The sequence below is a fragment of the Mauremys reevesii genome, linkage group 2 (genome assembly GCF_016161935.1).
Source record: "Mauremys reevesii isolate NIE-2019 linkage group 2, ASM1616193v1, whole genome shotgun sequence".
In the NCBI taxonomy this organism is placed as follows: Eukaryota; Metazoa; Chordata; order Testudines; family Geoemydidae; genus Mauremys; species Mauremys reevesii.
Genome location: NC_052624.1, coordinates 161120695 through 161142918, shown reverse-complemented (window position 1 = coordinate 161142918; position 22224 = coordinate 161120695). Strand labels below are relative to the sequence as shown.

The 22224-nt window shown below is 55.8% G+C and overlaps 1 protein-coding gene across 10 annotated transcripts in view; it reads left to right on the top strand.

Annotated features, from left to right (window-relative positions):
* Positions 1 to 22224, top strand: part of ANK1 (ankyrin 1) — an 81100-nt gene that overhangs the window by 16693 nt on the left and 42183 nt on the right. For 7 of the 10 annotated variants that reach the window (XM_039521429.1, XM_039521432.1, XM_039521433.1 and 4 more), the window contains exons 2-4: positions 5195 to 5296; positions 16798 to 16896; positions 21872 to 21970. In XM_039521429.1, coding sequence (XP_039377363.1) covers positions 5195 to 5296; positions 16798 to 16896; positions 21872 to 21970 — 300 coding nt within the window. Of the gene's footprint in view, positions 1 to 896; positions 951 to 1384; positions 1518 to 4014; positions 4033 to 5194; positions 5297 to 16797; positions 16897 to 21871; positions 21971 to 22224 lie in introns of those variants that run through there. The other 3 variants (XM_039521428.1, XM_039521434.1, XM_039521430.1) reach the window with 3 other exon arrangements.

The following is a 22224-nucleotide window of genomic DNA, read 5'->3' as shown; positions in this document are numbered from 1 at the left end:
GTGCGTGTGGGCGTGCAAGCACTTGTGTAAGTGGTGAGCGAACATGCCGGGGTGTGTGTGTGCAGGGCTGATGGCAGACACAACCCTCTGAGCTCCTCTCAACCTGCCTGCCCTTATTTTAAGAATGATGCAGAAGGTCCTTTTGTTGGAAATTAGCCCTGCTCTATCATCCCTTTGGTACTTTTTCAATGGCTGAGTTCATCTGCTCTGGCCTCTGACATGGTGACTCACTGATGTAGAAGAGAGTCGCCATGAAAAGACACCCAGAAGTGACAGACAGACGCACTGTAGCGCCAAGAAGACAGTAGAGTCACAGATCTGTTTCCGTGCTGCTCACATCCAAGCCAAGCCGTCCCCTCTTCTCAGGCTGCCCACGTTGTCTAGCTGCTGCTGCCTGACATCCTAGGACACGATATGCATCCCTGAGACATGCACGTGGGTTGTGGGGAGAAAAGCAGCAGTTTGCCTGGCTCCCCCACGCCTCAGCCTGGTCTGAAGGGCCCTGTCCCCCAGCAGTTGGTGGCCACAAGGACACCGCAGCCCCCCTCCTTGGTGGTATGCATTGACCATTGAACGCTAGGCTCCTTGGCATGTCTTCTGAGCTCATCCTCTCTGCCATTCTCAGGAGGGCACCAGCAGCTCCGACCCACGCCCTGGCCTGGGCAGCAGCCAGCTGCTTTCTGGAGGAGGCTCAGTAGTAAATATCCCAACTGACAGAATAATGGAGAGAAAATGAACCAATTCCATTAGCGTCTGGCGAGCCCTGAAGGGCCCGCGCTGGAGCGAGGAGGGAGCCTGTATTTTTAGCCAGAATGCAGTGTAACTTACTGGCTCGCACAAAGCCGGGGAGTAGCTAGCTAAGGAGGGGGTGAGGGGAGACCAGGTTCGGGTTTCAGCTCAAGTGCTGGACTATGGCAGTTCGACAGGGCAGGTCCGGTCCAGACGTGGCTGTGAGTATTCAACACGCCTCTCCTTTGTGCACCAGGCAAGCTCTGCTTTGCTTTTCTGTTTGCTTTCTAGCTGCATTCCTGGCCACCTCCCTGCTCCGCTCTGTGCCCAGGCTTTGGCAGCCACAGGCTGTTGGAGCCCGTGGAGTTATCTCATTTTAATCGTCGCAGCGCTGTGTGTTATGGACAGGGAAGCTGTACTGTGCTCTGCGCTTCCAAGGGGATTTCTCTGCAAGGTCTCTGGGCAGCGGCTGAAATGCCCACAGCAAGCTGAGGTGCTGCCCTTCCGCTGCTCCTGACTGAGCAAAGGAGGCTTCTAGCAGGCTCCAGAGCTGGAAAATCCCCTGCATTGAGGCTGCAATACAAAATGCTCAGCTCTGCCCTGCTGTGAATCGTGGGCTCTCCAGCTCAGCACCCCGGGCTCAGCGTGCAAACTGTGCACTGCCGAGCATGGCATGGGGACGTCTCTGGCCGCGGGTCCTGTCTATCACAGTAGATAAACCTGATTGAGCAGAAGGCATCTCAGTGCCACGTGATGCCTCCCTCGTTACTCTGCACCATAAACAGCAGGTCAGTCCCTTGGAGTTGGGTCTTCCTCGGAGGGCTGGAGGGGGCCAGCAGGCAGGGGGGTTTACACAGACCGCACATGCTCGCGTGGCATGAGGAGGCTGCTCTGCTGTGATCGGAAACCGTAGCACTGCCTCCAGCACCTCTTCCTTGTTGTTAGCCAGTGCTGAGTCCAGCGGCTCCTGCAAGAAATGCGGCTGAGGAACTTGCTGCCCATGGGGCTGAATGGTAGCAAGGACTGGGTGAGCCTGGTGGGCTGGGTGCTACTGGGGGCAGCCAGTGCTGCTTTGATGGGATGGCCGCCCAAGTAATAATCAGACTCTTGTTTCTCTGGCGCGTGGGATTGGATTGATAGCAATAGCTGGGGCTTGGCTGCATGTCCCTGAAGTGGGAGCAGAGAGATCAGTCAGCACTGGGTTATCGGACCAGGAGGCTGCAGTTGGAGTGGAGAGAGAGCTGGGTGACTGGGATGTCTTCACTCTACTGAGCGAACCCACAACTACAACAGAGAGAGAAGAACGGAGCCCCAAGCCCAGACACTGCTTCAGCCTGCAGCCGTGGTACCGCTGGCTTGGGTAGCAGCACCCGTGCTGTGCGTCATGCGTTCCAGAAGGGACCGTCCCTGCCCTGAGGGCCTTGCAGTCTCAGGGGAGCACCCAGCTTTGCTCATGGACCGGTCTGAGGTGGGCCAGGCACCGGTGATTACGTGCTGCCTCATGCTGGGTCAGAACAGAGCAGTGCCCCTGCCTGGCATGACGGGTGCTCCGCTGCAGAAGTGGCTGCCTTTCCACTCAGCGGGCCTGCCCACTTGACAGACATGTTCCAAGGCACCTGGTGAAAGATGACTCTAGGGCAGGGCCGGCTCCAGACCCCAGCGTGCCAAGCGCGCGCTTGGGGCGACATTTTACCAGCAGGGCGGCAGGCGGCTCCGGCGGACCTTCCGCAGTCATGCCTGCGGGAGGTCCGCCGGAGCTGCGGGACCAGTGGACGTCCCGCAGGCATGACTGCGGATGCTCCACCGGAGCCGCGGGAACACCAGAACCTCCGCAGGCATGCCTGCCAGAGGTCCCCCGGAGCCGCGGGACCGGCAACTGCCAGAGCGCACCCCGCGGCGCGCCGCCCTGCTTGGGGTGGCCGGATACCTAGAGCCGCCCCTGCTCTAGGGGTCAGATTGCTAAGAGCTCAGAGTCTGTGTGCCAGGCTTACCTGAATATCTGGCCCTAGGCGTGTGAACTCTGGTGTCAAGAGCAAGTCCCAGCCTGGGTCATCACTTACTGCCACTCAGCATTTGCCCCATAGTTTCAACTGGATCCACTGTTCTTCACTTCCTATCCCAAGTTGTTGCATTGTGTTACTTAAACAGCTGCTGCATCACCCCAGAGGTGGCTGCATTTCAGTGGTGGCTGGATTCCTAGTTCCTGTTTGTGAAGTGTTGTGTGATCCTTTGGGGTGCAAAGCTCCCAATCAATGTGTGTTACTGTCATTACTTCCGTTGCTTTAGTACAGAGCAGCTCAGCCCTGCGACACTGGGGTCCCTTCTAGGCCCATTTGAAGGGTTTTCTCCAGAGAGCAGAGTTGGTTTTATTATCATTGTAGTTTAACCCACACCGGTTGTTGTAGTTTCTGTGCCAAGAGACCCCGCTCGTCCCAAGTCACGTCTCACAACCTTTGAGCATCTCCGCCCCAGTCTCGCTTTGCTCTGCTGCTAACAAGTCACGATTTGCTTTGAAAATGTTACTGAACCATGGCTGGGGCCTGCCAGCCCTTGGCCAGCTCTGCCAATAGGTGCTCGTCCGTAGAGAAAGGGTGGCCGTGAGCTTACAACTCTGGGCTGGAACGACGGCGATCTGGGTTCCTGGCTCTGCCATAGATTGCCTGTGTGATTCTGGGCAAATCTCTCTAGGCCTGCGACGGAAGGGTGGTTATCTTTCCACCCGGCCAGTCTGGCCTGTTTACAGCATAAGCTCTTTAGGGCAGGGACTGTCTCTGTGTATCTGTGCAGAGCCCAGACCCCTGGGTGCTGCCATAATACGCACCCGGATGCCCACAGGCAGTAGTATTGAGGGAAGCCGCCAGGTGTGGCCTGGGGATGGGCCTAGCCAAGCGTTTGACTTGCTAACCAGCTCTCTTGTCTTCCCCTCATGTAAGCTAACCTTCCGGCAGCAAGCCGCAGCCCCAAGCACACACTCCTAGGGGGCTATGGTCAGAGGCTCAGGGTCTGCGTCAGCGTGCGAAGCTTCTCCCCGCCCTGTGCTCTGTCACCTCCTGCTTTATGACCCATGACTATATTAACATCACCCTGCACAGGAAGTGCAAGGTTAATAATAGCCCAAGTGTCTCAGTTAGCCATGTCTCACCGGGAGCTGTGCCTGCTTCGCTTCCTGAGGGGCATTGCGTTCCTGCTCAGGCTGGGGGCCAAGGCCAGGGGCTGTGTCCCAGACAAGCGTACAGAGCTGGGAGGGGGCCCCGCAGAGCCAAGCAGGACCAGTAGCGGCTGGAAATGGTTCTGGATAAACTGGTGAGATGTCTGGTGTGGAGAAGGAGGGCTCTGTAGCAAGCTTGGGTTCATTGTTGATTCGCGGCATGTCTATTTCAAGGGATTTTTTACTGATTTCCATGCCAAGAATGGAGAAATAGTCCATGTCCCTCCTCCACTGACTTTTCCTGGCCAGGGGAACAGGACCCTGGGCCAGACAGATGTGCCCAGCTGTGGTCAGGGGTATGGCTGGGTTATAAACTTTGTAGCTGTGGAAAGCCTGGCTCTGTGACTAGCTTCTCCACCCCTCCCCAGCTGCTTTGTGTCAGGCCAGCCTTGGGAGCCTCGCCATGAAGTGGCCAGGGACCGCATCCCTCATGGCGCCCCATCATCCATTCCCTCCTCTCCAGGTCCCAGTGCAGCCGTCGCTGCTGGGAGGTGCAGCCCCGGTCAGGCGGCTGGTTCTTTAACTGCCTCACACGGAGATTGTGATGATGCTGGAATGTTTGCACTGCAGTAGCACCCTAGGCCTTCTTTCTGCGAGGTGCACAAACACATTGGGCGAGACAGAGCTCTCCTCCCATCCCTTCCATTGACCCGATGCGATCCCCTCCGAGCACAGCTGGGGGAGCCTGCCCCGCTGGCAGGGGCCGGGAGGGGAAGCGGGGTTGGGACAGGCACAGTGGAGGGTTTGAATGGGGCATTGCCTGTTGTTGCAGCACTGAGAGCCCTGCTCCCTTTTCTTGCACATCCGGCGGCTGGCTCAGGCCTTTCAGCGCCAGTGAGAGCCAGGCGGGGTGAGAGCACTGGGGAAGGAAGCCGTTTCCCTCGTGTTCCTGAGCTGAGTCTGCATATAAATGGCAGCTTTGCTGGGGGGCACTTCAGCCACAGCTCCTTCTGCTTCACCACAGACCCCCAGCCAGGCTCCAGCACTGAAAAGGCAGCCTGCTAGCGACAGGCCCTGCCTGTGCTGGTGTGGAACGGGGGCAGCAGGAATTGGGGGGATGGGGTGATTGAGCCCACTGTTGCTGGAAGGTCCCTGCTAGGTGCCCTGGAGCTGGCTGGTGCAGCTTGTTCCCTACAGTGTGTTCTCGGTTCTGGGAATGACTCATGCCCCTAGCCCTGCAATGGGTACCCTGCCCTGACATGGGGCTGGTAGGAGCCAGGGCACATGCTGACTCATGTGCTCTCTTTTCTCCCCTAGGCCGATGCTGCAACCAGCTTTCTGAGGGCTGCGAGATCCGGGAACCTGGACAAAGCCTTGGATCACCTGAGGAATGGGGTAGATATTAACACCTGCAATCAGGTAGGTTAAGGTCACTAGGATTCTGGTGCCAGTCCCTGAGGTCCTATAATCGTGTGCCCTCTTAGCCTATGTATGACCGCCCCAGAGTGGGGGGGTGTGACGATGCAGTTCTGGCAGGACCCAACTGAGAGTGCCAATTCAGGACTAATTGCTTAAACAGGGCAGTTACAGCCCAAGGTTCTCTCGATCCCAAATAATCAAGCCCCAGACCCAGGTCAATATACAAATCAGATCTTACCCACAAATCATGCTGTTGCCAATCCTTTAGAATCTAAAATCTAAAGGTTTATTCATAAAAGGAAAAAGATATAGATGACAGCTAGAATTGGTTAAATGGAATCAATTACATCAGCCTTTTATAGTTTTTTTCCAGGTGTAAGAACCTCTTTGTCCTTACTGTGGAAAATTACAGCAAAATGGAGTCTGGAGTCACATGGGCAAGTCCCTGCATACTTTGCTGAGTTACAAGGCGTATCTGCCTCCTCTCAATGGGTCAGTTGTGTAGCTGATGGTCCTTACTGGGCCTTCAAGCAGGCTAGGCAGAGCTAACACCAACTTGTCTGGTATGTCTCCCAGAAGCACAGCATGAGTTTGAAATACAGACAGGATAGAGCCCATATTCATAACTTCAACCAAAAAAAATGACACATGCATACAGACAGCATAATCATAACCAGCAACCTATAACCTGGTCTTATACACCTTATATGACTCCCTATACATAAGATTTGGTGCCACTGCAAGACCTTGGTTGCAACCATGTTCTATATGGTCCCAGATTATATCAATAACGTCACAGGGTGTTTGCTGGGTAACAAGGGGAGTGAATTGGTGGGCAGGGAGCGTGGCTTGTGGCTCCTCTGAGGGGTGTGGGGGGCTGAGGCTGCTGGGTGGGGCGCAGAGCGCTCATCACCAGATAGAGGGCAGATCAGCAGTGGCAGGTGCAGTATGGGGGCCTGGAGGCCCATCCTCAGGGCCTTTTATGGACCTCCCCCACCCCCAACACTTGGTCCCCTGGCTCTCAGCACAGTAGGTGAAGGTGGAGGGGTGCTGCTGAAATGTCAGGCCCTTAGGGGTCCCTGGAGGTGCTGGGCTGGTGGAGCCACTCATACTGCCAGGCCCGGCTCCTCTGTCCAGGCAGCGAGAGCTGCAGTCTCCAGAAGGATTGTCAACAACAGCGGGGCAGCTGCCAAAGAGCAGGGCCCGGGCTGAGCAGGGGGAGGCGCCTGCGGGGGGGGCGGGATGGCTCGGGCTGCAGTGGCTGCTCTCAGAGGAGGCTGGGCTAGAGGGGGGTGAGCTCTGACGTGCAGACTCTGCAGACTGTCAGTGTATGTGCGTCTGCTTCATGCTGAGCCCCAGAGCCACCCCATTCTTACTCACCACTCCCATTGATCCAGCCACAGCAGCTACGGGAGCAGGTGCTACAGGCAGGTTGCCCCTGACAATGCCTTTTTGACACCGCCGGGTGGGGGGTACCTGTACAGTGCTGCCATGCCGTGACTCCAGCGAGCCCCTGGGAGCACAGCAAAGGCCGCGCTCCGCTCCCAGTGACACCGGGCAAACGCCATTGACTACAGGGGGTAATTGTTGTCACCAAGAGCCCAGCCCAGCCCCAGCTCGCTGTAAGAGTTTGCTCCTGAGGGAGGAGCAGGCGCCTGCTGTCTCTCCCATCTTGGAGAGAACTCCTCTGCTCCCAGCATCCGGCTCTGGGCTGGGCCCCTGCAGCGCCTTTGCTGACTGGCATCCAACAGGTGCAGGGGCCGTGTGGGGCCACCGGAAAGTTAGCGGAAGCATCGCAGTGGGCAGAGGAAGGAGAAAGTTACCATGTCTCTGTTGCAGCTGGATGAGTTGATGTTCTCTTCACTAATCGGTGTCTGTCAGACACATACATGGCTCATACAAATGTACACGCTCTCCCCAGACAGATGTGCACCCACGCACTCCCGCTCGCACGTTCCCCCCAGACAGATGTGCACCCACGCGCTCCCGCTCGCACGTTCCCCCCAAACAGATGTGCACCCACGCGTTCCCGCTCGCACGTTCCCCCAGACAGATGTGCACCCACGCGTTCCCGCTCGCACGTTCCCCCCAGACAGATGTGCACCCACGCGTTCCCGCTCGCATGTTCCCCCAGACAGATGTGCACCCACGCGCTCCTGCTCGCATGCTCCCCCCAGACAGATGTGCACCCACGCGCTCCCGCTCGCACGTGCCCCCAGACAGGTGTGCACCGACGCGCCCCCGCGCCCACGGTCCCCCAGACAGATGTGCACCCACGCGCTCCCGCTCGCACGTTCCCCCAGACAGATGTGCACCCACGCGTTCCCGCTCGCACGTTCCCCCAGACAGATGTGCACCCACGCGCTCCCGCTCGCACGTTCCCCCCAGACAGATGTGCACCCACGCGTTCCCGCTCGCACGTTCCCCCCAGACAGATGTGCACCCACGCGCTCCCGCTCGCACACTCCCCCCAGACAGATGTGCACCCACACGCTTCTGCTTTCATGTGGACTCAGACTTGCCCACTGAGACTCTGATGTTTGCAGGAACATTGGCTCATACTTGTGTCTCTGCACGTCCTGACAGACACGATGAGATCACAGCGGGTCATGGAGCTCCCAGTCCTGCTGCTCTGGCAGGAGCCCCTGTCCCCGTGCAGACCCCTGCCATGGGACCCTCACCCTGGCGCTGCTGCTTCCACTGAGGGCCATGCACTCTCTCCAGCCTCTGGGACCGGCAGCAAAGGCCATTGGGGCATCTGCTAGCCCTGCTAGAGCCTTGGCTCACTGCCCTGTAGGAAGCAACAGGCCCCTTAGCGGGTGCTTGGCAGAGCCCAGAGACTTCAGCTTGTGACCAGAACATTGGCTGTCCCTGGTGGTTCTGACCCTCTGGTGCGGGCCTGCCCCAGCCCCGGCCCCCTGCTGTGTGCTCGCTGGGTTCAGCCATGCACTTGTCCCCTGTAGGTGCCATTAGTCAGTCCGAGTTAGAGTGAGAGCAGCAGGAGAGTGTGCCTCAGCAATTCCTGCCCAGCACACGGGTGTGGAGTGAGCCCCGCAGTGGGTGCTGCTGGGCTGGCTGGGGGACCGGGGTCTGTAACGATGCGGTTCTGGCAGGACCCAACTGAGAGTGCCAATTCAGGACAAATCGCTTAAACAGGGCAGTCACAGCCCTAGGCTGGGGTTTTTCCACCTCTAAGGCAAATCAAACCAACCAGACAAAGAGGACTTTGGTCTCACCCCACTGGCTAACCACAAGTCACACAAGCAATTCCCTTAGACACTCCAGTTTCCCAGTATCACCACCAGTGCCACTCGTCAGGGGATGAATGGTTATGAAAACCAACACCCCAATAAAAGAAAAAGGTTCTCTTGATCCCAAAGAATCAAGCCTCAGACCCAGGTCAATATACACATCAGATCTTACCCACAAATCACGCTGTTGCCAGTCCTTTAGAATCTAAAATCTAAAGGTTTATTCATAAAAGGAAAAAGATATAGATGAGAGCTAGAATTGGTTAAATGGAATCAATTACATACAGTACTGGCAAAGTTCTTAGTTCAGGCTTGTAGCAGTGATGGAGTAAACTGCAGGTTCAAATCAAGTCTCTGGAACATCCCCCACTGGGATGGGTCATTCAGTCCTTTGTGTAGAGCTTCAGTTTGTAGCAAAGTCCCTCCAGAGGTAAGAAGCAGGACTGAAGACAAGATGGAGATGAGGCATCAGCCTTTTATAGCCTTTTCCAGGTGTAAGAACCTCTTTGTCCTTACTGTGGAAAATTACAGCAAAATGGAGTCTGGAGTCACATGGGCAAGTCCCTGCGTACTTTGCTGAGTTACAAGGCATATCTGCCTCCTCTCAATGGGTCAGTTGTGTAGCTGATGGTCCTTAATGGGCCATCAAGCAGGCTAGGCAGAGCTAACACCAACTTGTCTGGGGTGTTACCCAGAAGCACAGCACAAGTTTGAAATACAGACGGGATAGAGCCAATATTCATAACTTCAACTAAAAAATGACACATGAATACAGACAGCATAATCATAACCAGCAACCTATAAATTGGCCTTAGACACCTTATATGACCCCCCTTTACATAAGATTTGGTGCCACTACAGGACCTTGGTTGCAACCATGTTCTATATGGTCCCAGATTATATCAATAACGTCACAGGGTCTGGAGCGGTTTGTTATCTCTTAGTCACCATCCCAGATCCTGCTTCCCAGCCTCAGGGACAGAGCAGCCTGGGCAGGCCAAGGAGTGTGTCCCTCCCCTCTGCCCCAGGCCCTGGAGCTGTCCCAGGCCAGCCCTGGGGAATGGGGGACACTCCGTCAGGGCTGGGCCTGCTCCCTGTCGCCAGGTAAAGCATGGGGGGAGCGAGGGCTCTGGGCAGCGCTGGGGAGCCCTGCTTGGAGGGGGAGCATTTCCGAGCTCCACTCTCTGCTTGAGCTCTCATCTGTTGCCTCTTCAGTGAGAGACCGTGCGCAGCATGGGAGCCAAGTTTGGGGGGGCACCTGTGGGCACAGACAGGCATAGGTGTGCTTCTCAGGGCTGGAGTGCATGGGGGGGGGGCGCTCTGTGTGTGTGTGTGTGCACGGAGCTCTGTGTGTGTGTGTGTGTGTGTGCGCGTGCACGGTGCTGTGTGCACGGTGCTGTGTGTGTGCGCGTGCACGGCGCTGTGTGCATGGTGCTGTGTGTATGAACGGCGCTGTATGTGTGTGAGTGCTCGTGCATGGCGTTGTGTGTGTTCACTGTGTGCATGGTGCTGTGTGTGTGTGTGTGTGTGTGTGCATGGTGCTGTGTGTATGCATGATGCTGTGTGTGTGGGCTTGCAAGGGTGGAAGTCAGAAGTGAATTGGCCCAGAGTTGACTTGCAGAAAGTCTCTACCTTTGCTGATCCTTTAAGCTCTTTGAATGAAAGCTGTTCCCTTGGGCTCTCCCCTTTCCTGGGCTCCTTCCTCTGGGACGGAGACTCGGACCCCTGCCTAGGTCCTGGCAGGTAAGCAAAGCAGGAACTGATGAGTGTGTATTTTGCTACCGTGTAAGTCTCCATGGGGATGCTGCTATTGAGTCTCCAGCATGTGAAGGATTTGTAGGTCTGAACAGTTTTGCAATTCACCCTCACCTTAGCGCCAGGCCCCTGGGCTTTGTGCCAGGCTCCAGTCCACGCTAAGTAGATCACAGACTTACACCAAATCCAGGCAGGATCTTCCGAGCGGCTGTGCTTTCGTTTCTGAATCCAGCACGCTCATGCAACCCAACTGCTGCTCTCTCGTGTGGGCTCCCCGGGGGAGCAGAGCTCTGGTACTGAGCTGCAGCATGAGGCCGGTTACTTGGCGCGCTCGCCCTGCTCCTGGGTACATTCACTCACCCCTCAGTGAGGGTACTGAACAGGCCCGCTGCGCTCTCAGATCACTGGGAATGGGTGTGGGGGGGGGGTTAAAGGGGGGCAAGGGAAGCTTAATTCTGAGTCACGTTCTTTTCCTACGAGTTCTGGAGCTCCCCGCCCGGTGCAGCACGGCGTCGCTGGATGCAAAGGGAAGCTGGGATCCATTCGTTCTGCCTGCTCTGCACTCTGCATTGGGCGTCCCCAAGGCTGGAGGGTGGCAAGCAAGAGTGAGCTGAGGGGGCTGTGGCTACTTCCAGGGTGTGAGAGGCCATGAATAGAGGGTGACTTGAACCATGCTGCTACTTCACCTTTGAGACTAGCTGAAAGCTCCTGAGGAGACCTGGGAATGTGCCCCGCCCCATCGCGTTATTCCCAGAGAGGAGGAATGCCGGGGCCTGGAGGCGGCTATGCGGGCGGAGAGCAGAGCTCACGCGCCTGGTTCTGAACGGCCCTTTCCTAGCACGGTGGGGTTCCTGTCCGCCAGAGTCTCCATTCGGTGATGTGCAGGGAGCCCTGCCAAGCCTGCTGCTGGTGAGACATTGTACTGCCTGGACTGGGAGGACCTGGGAGCGTGTGACTGCGGCAGTCAGGAGCCTCCGTCAGTGATGTCTTCAGACTGGTTCCCGTTTGCTTTGTGCATCTCGCTGTGGTTAGATGGCACCTTTGGGTTTTCCTCCTGTGGAATATCAAACCTGTGGGAAAGGTCCAACCTCACATGTCCTGTATGTAATAAAGGGGATGTATGTGGTCAGACCTATCCCACAGGCCCTGTATTCTTACACAAATGCAGAGACCTTAACATGCCATCTGATCTTCATCCCCATCCTTCCGATTCCATCATCATCGTCGGCACCAGTACCAGCATCTTCACTGTGCATCTCCTTCCTCCACATGCCTGTCCGATTCCCGGGCACTTCGTTGCCCTCGCTTTCCGTTCGAGACCTGAGAACAGGGAAGGCCCGTTGCTGCCAGCTCCCTGGTCAATAGGAGCTAGCATTCTAGTCTGTCCAGGTGTGCAGCCAGGTCAATCTCCTAATCTGTAACCTCGCCCAGGCCCTGTACCTCGCTCCCTGTGGAGAGCAAAGCCCCATCTCTCGTGTTTTCCGAATGGTTGAGTGCATTGTGCATGTAGCCACGGGGCAGAGTATTTCTGGGTGGCATTCACAGCAGTTAGGTGTGGGAACATGACGCTCTCCGATTAGGGCACTGCACAGGCTCTGGTCCTCCAGGTTGGTTTGGGGCAAATGATCAAACAGATTGTGTTGTTCTTGAGGCTTGGATACAGACTTTGTAAACACTCAGCTCGTCACTCTGGGGCCGGAGAATAAAGATTTTTCACAGGTTTCCCAGCATCTGAGAGGATATTTACTACCCCTGTAAGTGATAGGATGTGTGTGTTACAGAGGGAGAATCTGAATGTGTTTATTGCCGTGTGTGTGTCATGGACAGAGCACCTGTGTGTCTATGTTCACGTGCCTGGTATGCAAATGTTCCAGAATGTGTGTCTATACCCATGTGCTCTCTCTCGCTCTGTGTGTGTGTGTATTAGGTACAGAGTGAGTGTGTCTATGGCTGTGTGTGTGTTATAGAACCTGCTTTCACTGCATAATATCCATCTCTCCATTTCAGCTTTTTTCTAGGAGCTTTGCATCCTCCCAGGCTAGGTGCATTTCCGCTTGGCATGATTCCTCTCCCCTCATGGGATCTGAAAGTCTTTCAAGTCCATTTTCAGCAGATGTGTGTGGATTTGTAGGTTTTACTCTGGTACGATTGGGGCTGTTGCCAGACCTGAATAGAAGAATATTTTACAAGGAATAAATTCATCTCTTGGCTCTGGTACTTTGCAAGGGGCCTTTCTAGCAGGAGATAGAGGGAAAGCCTCTTTTTAGTTTTCAGCCAAGTTAGTCTGTATCCACAAAAAGAACAGGAGTACTTGTGGCACCTTAGAGACTAACAAATTTATTTCAGCATAAGCTTTTGTGGGCTACAGCCCACTTCATCGGATGCATGTAGTGGAAAATACAGTAGGAAGATATATATATATATACACAGAGGACATGAAACAATGGGTGTTACCATGCACACTATAAGGAGAGTAATCAGTTAAGGTGAGCTTTTGTCAGCAGGAGAGAAAAAGAACTGTTTGTAGTGGTAATGAAAATGGCCCATTTCCAGCAATTGACAAGGAGATATGAGGAGCTGTAGGGGGAGAAAAATAAGCATGGGGAAATAGTTTTACTTTGTGTAATGGTGTCACGGAGTCCCTGGGCGGTGCTCTGGAACTGCTCCCCACAAAGCCAGTCAGGACTTTGGGGAGCCTCCTCTCCCATGGAGCAGACTGTCTTCAGGGCAAGAAGCTCACACAGCTTCATCTCCTGGGTCTCTCCTGGGAGCATTCAGCATCCTCTGCCCCTCCGTGCACTTCCCACAGTGAGTCTGCCCAGGCGGGGTCCTGGGGAAGCCAGAGGGTCCTGCACCCCCACTTTGCAGTCAGACGTGACTCTTCGCCAACCAGTAAAACAGATGTTTATTAGATGACAGGAACACGGTCTAAAACAGAGCTTGTCGGTCCAGCGAATGGGACCCCTCAGCCAGGCTCCATTCCGGGGCCTAGCGAGCCCGACACCCCGGTCTGCCCTCACTCCTAGTCCCCAGCCAACTCCAAATTGAAACCCCCCTCCAGCCCCTCCTCCTCTGGGCTTTGTCTCTTTCCCGGGCCAGGAGGTCACCTGATCTCTTTTTTCACCTTTAGCTATTTCCTTGCAGGGGGAAAGGGCCCTGGCCATTTGTTGCTAGGAGATAGAGTGTCGGTGATTTATGCACACTGGCCTTTATCCCACCACCTAGAGACTTAAGAAGTGCATAGGGGAAACTGAGGCACACACACAGTATTAGGGGAAACATTAAGAACAGTCCTACTTCGTCACAAATGGCCCATCCACTCCCAGTCTTTATTCAAGCCTAATTTAATGGTGTCCAATCTGCAAATTAATTCCAATTCAGCAGTCTCTCCTTGGAGTGTGTTTTTGAAGTTTTTTTGTTGTAATATTTTTAGTAAAATTACTCAACCAGGAGGGGTTTTTTAAGTTGAATGTTAGTGTTGAGTATTTCCTGGAAGCTGATTGGAGCTGGAACCCCGGGGGTGCTGCTGGGAGCCCTTCCTTGTGTCTCCCCCAAAGCTGGATTTCCATGGAGACAAATCAGTGCCCTAAAGTGACCTTTTACCGGTTTAGAGAAGCACCAGCAGACAGCCAGCACGTGTGATGCACCAGGCAGGAGTGTGTCCCCACAGCGGATGCTCACAGCTCAGATGCGCTCCACACACCCAGCTGCAGGAATGAGGAAGCAGCCACGTGCGGGAGGCATTCTCTGGGGACAGAAGTCCTGGTTGAAACGGACCATCCCCACCCGCCACCCCAGCCCTGGTGGTCACCCCTGGGAAACCGAACTGGGCACTAGAAATAAGAGCAGAAGCTGCCTCAGCGGCCTCTCGGGTGCTGACTGCGCTGAGATGCTACCGGGGTGCTGGCTGGGCAGCCATGCTGCACACCAAGGCTGTGTGTAGGAGAGATGCCAAACCCAGCACTAGTAGAAATGTCCCTGGGGGGGTTGTTTTATTGATGAGACAGTTTCCTGGAGTGTGTGCGGCTGTCCTGACCCTGCACTCCTCACTACCAGTGAAGACAATGGAAGCTGTAACTGAGTGAGAGCCGCACGCCTGGGCCCTACCTGCGCAGCTTGCAAAGCAAGGAAAAAGACAGCACCTTGTTTGGGTTTTCCCTCCCCTTGCAGGGTTTGCAGCCCCAGTAGTGCAGCACTGGCGGGGGGCGGGGGGGTGCACGGGAACCACAAGGCAAGGTTGGCTAGGAATGGTTCTCAGCTGAGTGAAGGGCAGAACAAACAGTATCAAAGGGGAAGGTGAATGAGCTGTACATTGTGTCGGACGCTGTAGGGTAACAGAGACGTGTGAAAGTCATTTGCCATTGGACATAGGCCTCTGCAACTGGTTCTTCTGCTGATGAAAAAAATGACCTAATATTTGCAGCTAATGTTTTGTACAGTAACTTCAGTGAAAAATGTTCCCCTGGGGCATTTCTTCTGATACCTGGCGGGTTTTGTGTGCCTGTGTCTGGAGCCAAGGTTAGCGGCAGCTGCTGCTTCTGATACGATCAGTGGCCCAGGCAGAGCACCAAGCTACATTTAAAGTTTTTATTTCAATGTTGGTGAATGTTAGGGCTTCTGCAGACTTGTCCCGCCTGGCTGGTCCAGTGCAGCTCAGTCCTAACCTGCAGCCCCTGCTAGCCGAGCTCTGGGCGCGTGCACACCCACCTTCGCCCTGCCAAGGCACCGTAATGCTGACCTGCAGCACCTAGTGCTGGGCCCTCTTCAGCAGGGACAGTAAGTCATTCCCAGTTGTGCGCTGTGGGGGTTGAGCTGAGCCCATCGTATTAATGTCATTGTGCCAGGGTGGGAATTTTCCAGGACCTGCAAAGTGAGCAGATGGGCCCTGGGGCCCTGCATGGGCAGGGAGAGCTGCATTGTTGTAGCATCGTTATCTTTCTCATGGAGCTGTTGATGGCTCCCGGAGTTCATTGAGCCCAATCCATAGCACATGCCCCTCACGGTGCCCACGGCTCCCAAGTAAGCTCCAGCACCAAGCACTAAGTCAGCCTTCATCCTCTGGTGCAAGGTGCTCCTGCAGGGAGAAGGCTGCATCAGCAGCTGCTGTGCTGCGTCTCGGCATCGGGCTCTGACAGCAGGGCAAACACTCCCGCTGCTTCCCCTGCTGAAGCGCCTGCCTTGTAAAGACACCCTCTGGGAAGGGGCTCTGGGCAGGACTCCCCAGGGGAAGGGAGGGCTGCTCCCAGCTGAGGCTTTGGAGCCCACAGCTCTGGGTCCAATGTACTGGGAGTGAGCCGGGGTTTGTACTGTGCCTTGCCCGAGGGTTCCTGGTCTCTGAGCGGGGCCCCTGGTGCTGCTGCTGTGCATATACTAAGAGCGAATGCCTGGAGGAGTGGAGCATTGTGCTGGCAAAGGGAAAACAGTTGGGGTGCTTGTGTTCACCCTGCAGCAGCCAGTGGCATCCCAGATACCGGGGACGGGGGGGACCTGAGCTGGGGGCGCCCTGCCAGTGCAGGGCCCACCACACATACTGATTGCAGCACCATCTGCAGGGGGAGGGGTGGGCACATGGGGGTGGCATCTGCTCAGAGGCAGCCTCAACGCAGGAGCTTCCTGCCGCAGAAACCCTCTCTCGCAGCAAGAGCCGTTGGGCAGGCCCGAGGGTGCTGGCATGGTCTAAGGCAGCGGGAACTGGTGTGAGAGCAGAGTTGGGCCCAATCAGCGTCTGTGCACAAAGCGACCTGGGCAGAGATTTGGGCCCTGACGGGCAGCAGGGTGTGTGTGAGCAGAGCAGGCAGCGGTCAGAGCAGCACCACAAGGCGTTTGTCCCTGCTGGGGCAGTGGGTGTCGCTGGGAGTCCTGGTGTTGGAGTGGCTGGTGGGGGTTTGTGCTAAACCTAGTAGCCCGCTGTGCAGAGCGTTGGCACTGGGGCATTGCTGGAGGAACGGTGCTGGGGGTGGTGATGCTGCTGCCAGATGCTGGTGGGTTTGTCTGGCACAGGAGCACTGTGGGTGGGCAGATGGCAGGCACCAAAGCACCAGGTGCCAGCGGATTCTCCCCGCTCCATCTGGATGCTGATGTGAGCTGATCTCCTGAGGTAGCAGCTCCTCCTTTATAGCTCTGGGATTCTGATGTCCCTGCTTCGAGAGGAGCAATTCGCAGGGAGAGCAAACTGGCTGGGCACCAGGCACTGCTGAATCGTAGTCCCAGCTCTGAGGCCTCAAGCAAGTTACACCTGCCTCAGTTTCCCTGTCTGTATCATGGGGCAGCACGATAGATCTGCATTGGGTCTGGGGGAGTTGGTATCTAAAGGCTCAACGCTGTTAGCAGCTGGTGGCTCAGGGCTTCGCTCTGCTCCGTGCAGCCTCCTGGGCTTTGTGTTTGCAGCCCTGTCTCCATGGGCTCCATGGCAGCAGGGTTCCCCACTGCTGCCCCAAGCTTCCATGAGTGCGTTCCCCAACCTGGCTAACCAGCCCGTCTCTCTGCTCTTTCCAGAACGGGCTGAACGCCCTGCATCTGGCCTCCAAGGAAGGCCATGTGAAGATGGTGGCTGAGCTGCTGCACAAGGAAATAGTTTTAGAAACGACAACAAAGGTAAGGGCTGGCACGGGCGGGAGATGGGGGCTCAGCACATCCTTTGCCCACATTGTACTTGGGGGAAGCTGGGCTTGTAACAATGGCACTGGGCTGACACTCAGGAGACCTGGGTTCTGTTTCTGTCTCTGCCACAGCTTCTCTCTGCAGCCTTGGGCAGGTTCCTTCCCCTCTCTGCTCTATAAACTGGGGTGGGGGATACTGACCTGCCTCCCGGGGCGCAGGGGCCTGTGTCCATGTCGTGTGTGAAGCACTGCGGGACTCCCAGTTGGATGACAGGGCTAGAGGAATCATAGAATATCAGGGTTGGAAGGGACCTCAGGTCATCTAGTCCAACCTCCTGCTCAAAGCAGGACCAATCCCCAACTAAATCATCCCAGCCAGGGCTTTGTCAAGCCAGGCCTTAAAAACCTCTAAGGAAGGAGATTCCTCCACCTCCCTAGGTAACCCATTCCAGTGCCTCACTACCCTCCTAGTGAAATAGTTTTTCCTAATATCCAACCTAGACCTCCCCACTGCAACTTGAGACAATTGCTTCTTGTTCTGTCATCTTCCACCACTGAGAACAGCCGAGCTCCATCCTCTTTGGAACCCCCCTTCAGGTAGTTGAAGTCTGCTATCAAATCCCCCCTCACTCTTCTCTTCTGCAGACTAAACAAGCACAGTTCCCTCAGCCTCTCCTCATAAGCCACATCCTTTCCTCCTAATAATTTTCATTGCTTTCTGCTGGACTCTCTCCAATTTGTCCACATCCTTTCTGTAATGGAGGCCCCAAAACTGGACGCAATATTCCAGATTTGCCTCTCCAGTGCCAAATAGGGGGGAATAATCACTTCCCTCGATCTGCTGGCAATGCTCCTACTAATGCAGCCCAATATGCCGTTAGCCTTCTTGGCAACAAGGGCACATTGTTGACTCATGTCCAGCTTCTCGTCCACTGTAATGCCCAGGTCCTTTTCTGCAGAACTGCTGCTTAGCCAGTCGGTCCCCAGCCTGTAGTGGTGCATGGGATTCTTCCATCCTAAATGCATGACTCTGCACTTGTCCTTGTTGAACCTCATCAGATTTCTTTTAGCCCGATCCTCCAATTTGTCTAGGTCACCCTGGACCCTATCCCTACCCTCCAGCATATCTACTTCTCCCCCCAGTTTAGTGTCATCCAAGAACTTGCTGAGGGTGCAATCCATCCCATCATCCAGATCATTAATGAAGATGTTGAACAAAACTGGCCCCAGGACAGACCCCTGGGGCACTCCGCTTGATACCAGCTGCCAACTAGACATTGAGCGGTTGATCACTACCCGTTGAGCCCGATGATATATCCAACTTATAGTCCATTCATCCAATCCATACTTTTTAAACTTGCTGGCAAGAATACTGTGGGAGACCGTATCAAAAGCTTTTCTAAAGTCAAGATATATCACGTCCACCGCTTTCCCCATATCCACAGAGCCAGTTATCTCATCATAGAAGGCAATCAGGTTGGTCAGGCATGACTTGCCCTTGATGAATCCATGTTGACTGTTTCTGATCACCTTCCTCTCCTTGAAGTGCTTCAAAATGGATTCCTTGAGGACCCACTCCATGATTTTTCCAGGAACCGAGCTGAGGCTGACCAGTCTGTAATTCCCTGGATTCTCCTTCTTCCCTTTTTTAAAGATGGGCACTATATTTGCCTTTTTCCAATTGTCCAGGACCTCCCCTGATCACCACGAGTTTTCAAAGATAATGGCCAATGGCTCTGCAATCACATCAGCCAACTCCCTCAGCACCCTCGGATGCATTAGATCCGGCCCCATGGACTTGTGCATGTCCAGCTTTTCTAAATAGTCCTTAACCTGTTCTTTCACCACTGAGGGCTGCTCACCTCCTCCCCATACTGTGTTGCCCAGGAGAGCAGTGTGGGAGCTGACCTTGTCTGTGAAGACCGAGGCAAAAAAAGCATTGAGTATTTCAGATTTTTCCACATCATCTGTCACTAGGTTGCCTACCCCATTCAGTAAGGGTCCCACACTTTTCCTGACCTCCTTCTTATTGCTAACATACCTGCAGAAATCCTTCTTGTTACCCTTCATATCTCTTGCTAACTCCAATTGTGCTTTGGCCATGATTACACCCCTGCATGCTTGAGCAATATTTTTATACTCCTCCATAGGCATCTGTCCAAGTTTCCACTTCTTGTAAGCTTCCTTTTTGTGTTTAAGCTCCCCGAAGATTTCACTGTTAAGCCAAGCTGGTCGCCTGCCATATTTGCTATTCTTTCTACACATTGGGATGGTTTGTTTCTGCAACCTCAATAAGGCTTCTTTAAAATACAGCCAGCTCTCCTGGACTCCTTTCCCCCTCATATTAGCCTCCCAGGGGATCCTGCCCATCTGTTCTCTGAGGGAGTCAACGTCTGCTTTTCTGAAGTCCAGGCTCCGTATTCTGCTGCTCTCCTTTCTTCCTTGTGTCAGGATCCTGCACTCGACCATCTCATGGTCACCGCTGCCCAGGTTGCCACCCACTTCTACTTCCCCTACCAATTCCTGCCGAGGGTATGGGGAGGACAGCCCTCCGGCAGCTCCTACCTCGCTACCAGGTCTCTGCTACCTCCTCTTCCCTTTCTCCCCCTGTCCTTTCCCTGCCTGTCTAGTTTCCCCAGCCCTCGTTTACGAAGCGACTGGGCAATGGGTGTAATTGGCGGTGCCAGGCACTGCACCCTCTCACCCTGGGAGGATGCACAGCATGTAGGGACTGGCAAACCTGCTCAGGGGCCTGTTCCCCAGCTAGCTCTCTGGGCTCCTCGCCTGGCCCTGGAAGCCAAGAGTGGGGGTTGTGACCCCCAGCCTGGCACTGCAGGCATTTCTGGGCCTCTCCCAGCCCTGGCATCACAGCCCTGGTGTGAGCTGGCTGGGAAATGGGGCTGAGGACTAACGTGGTGTCACTTGCACCAATTGACATTCCATGGGAGTGCAAACGTGTGTGCCCTGGACTGGTGAATCACTACCATTGCACACCTGCTGAGAGCCCAGCCAGCCTCGCTTACATGCTGCCATTCACACCAGTTTTCTGAGCAGGGTTAGGGCCCTGCAGCCCGCAGCACAGAGGTCATTACACACCATCCGAGTCTCCCCGCAGACATCAGGGGCTGCTAGTCACACGTGCCTAGTGCTTGCAGAGCTGGGCCCAGCACAATGGGCCCCTATCCTGATTGGGGCTGCTGGAGGCTCCCTCCTGTCTAATTAGTCAGTAACAGGTCTGAGCTGCTCAGGCCCAGCCTGGGCCAGCCCTGTTCTGTGGCTCTCTGAATAACGAGTCATTGTCACCTTGCTCACCCGAAAGTCACCGCGGAGGAGAGCAGCGCTCACTCGTGACAGGCAGGACAAAGGCTTTAGCGAGCAGGCTGATGAATGAGCAACCTCCAGCACAGTCTGAAGTGAGCCGGGACTGCGAGGCTGCCTGGCTCTGTGTGCACCACATCACTCACTGCACAGTGTCCGTGGCGTCAGCGTTCTGCCCTGTCAGCCAGAGGCAAACGCTGCAGAGGCCTGTGTCTGCATCTCCCTGCCGGCGCGGTCCCCGCATGTCGGGGTTGGGAGGGCGCTGACATCCCTGGCATGAGATCTGCAAAGGGGATGCAGCGCGGCCTGGAGATGGATCGGCTCCTGCTCCCGCTCCCCCTGCTTGGGCTCTGGCAGTTGAGGCCCGTTGAGCCTGACTCAGGGTTTTCTGGCTGCGCTGCCATTGATTTAATGTGGAATACGAAATCTTCCTCCTCCTTGCGCTGAAAAAAAGGATGTGGGCCAAGCATCCCGCACGCACTGCATGGAGCCGTCGGGCTGGCTCAGGGGTATCCGCTCCTGAGGGGGCCAGGCCCTGCTCTCCCCTCCCCGCCCCAGTGCTGGGGGGCTGGGCCCTGCCTGCTCCAGTACTCGCTCCTAGCCACGACTGGCTCTGTCCGCTGACTTGGGGCCCTCTTGCCTTTCCTCTGTCACTAGTGGCCAGGCAGGTGGGCTGGCTCTAGTCTCTTGTTCTCTCTTGTTTAGTGTCTCCCTTCCTCTGCCTCCTTCCCCTCCCTGTACTGCCTTCCTCCCTCCCTGCGCTCTCTGTCCCTGCCTCACACCTTTGCCTCTTTGCTTTTGTGTTCCACTCCCCTGCTGTGGCCTCGCCCCCACACGAGCCCTGTTTCCCCTGCCTGGCGAGGTGCCAGCTGGCCAGATTCAGCAGGGCCCCTCTCGCTGGCCCAGGGACTTGGGCAGACTGTGGGTCTGCAGAGCTGCTCACAGAGCAGATGCAGTCAGGGCGGCGGGAGCAGCTGGGGGGCACAGGGAGAACAGCCTGCCGGGTGAGTTAGCAAGGGGGCAGCCCTGGTCTCAGGCAAGCCCAGCTCTGCAAGGGGCACCTGGGATGGGCGTTCAGCAGCGCCCTGTCCCACACTGATCTTCTCCAGGAAGCAGGGTCTCCACAGCCACCTGCACACTGTGAAGCCCTCCCAGTCGTCCCCTATGTGCCTCTCATGGCATGGAAACAGCCACCTGCCCATGTGGCCCCAGCGTGGCCTCCCAGCTCCCAGGACCAGGGACACACAGAATCCATGCCCATGGCTTCGTCCCCCTTCCTGGCACAGAATCCATGCCCATGGCTAGTGCACACAGCCCTCCTGCGTGCACGCTGGGTTTGCCCACCCTGCAGTGCTTGTTTGCAGATTAACTCTCTGTGCCCTCCTCCCCTCCCCTGGGATACGCGTGGAAATGCCGTGGCTCGTCTGCACATGGGGTTTGCACGTGTTGGTTAGGTGTCAGCTAACGCATGTTGAATTACACGTTTCCCTGAGTCCAGACTTGGCCTGCGTGGCTAGTGTGCGCACTCCTCAGTAGCTCGCGCCCGAGAACACCAGCTCCAAGCACACCTACCTGGCTTCCCTATGCACAGCTGCTCTCAGACCCTGCCCCGTGTGCTGCACCCTGACTCGCCCTGTCCCGCTGTGTTTCAGAAGGGGAACACGGCCCTGCACATCGCGGCCCTGGCGGGACAGGAGGATGTGGTCCGGGAGCTGGTCAACTCTGGGGCAAACGTCAACGCGCAGTCGCAGGTAAAGCAGGCTCTCCGGGTGTTAAACAGCCCCCAGGCAGGTGCGCTGGTCCAGGCTTGGCCCTGACAGTGCTGGCAGCCATGCCCTAGAGCCCGCCCGCTGCCCAGCCCTGCAGTGCTGACGGCCACTCCTGGGCTGGCTTTTCTCTGCCCGTTTTCCTTTGAACAATTGGCAGGCCTTGTGCCTGAGCAGACACAGTGCCTCTGGCCGGCTGGGGAGGGTTAGAAATGTCATGGTAGGAGGACACGGCCACG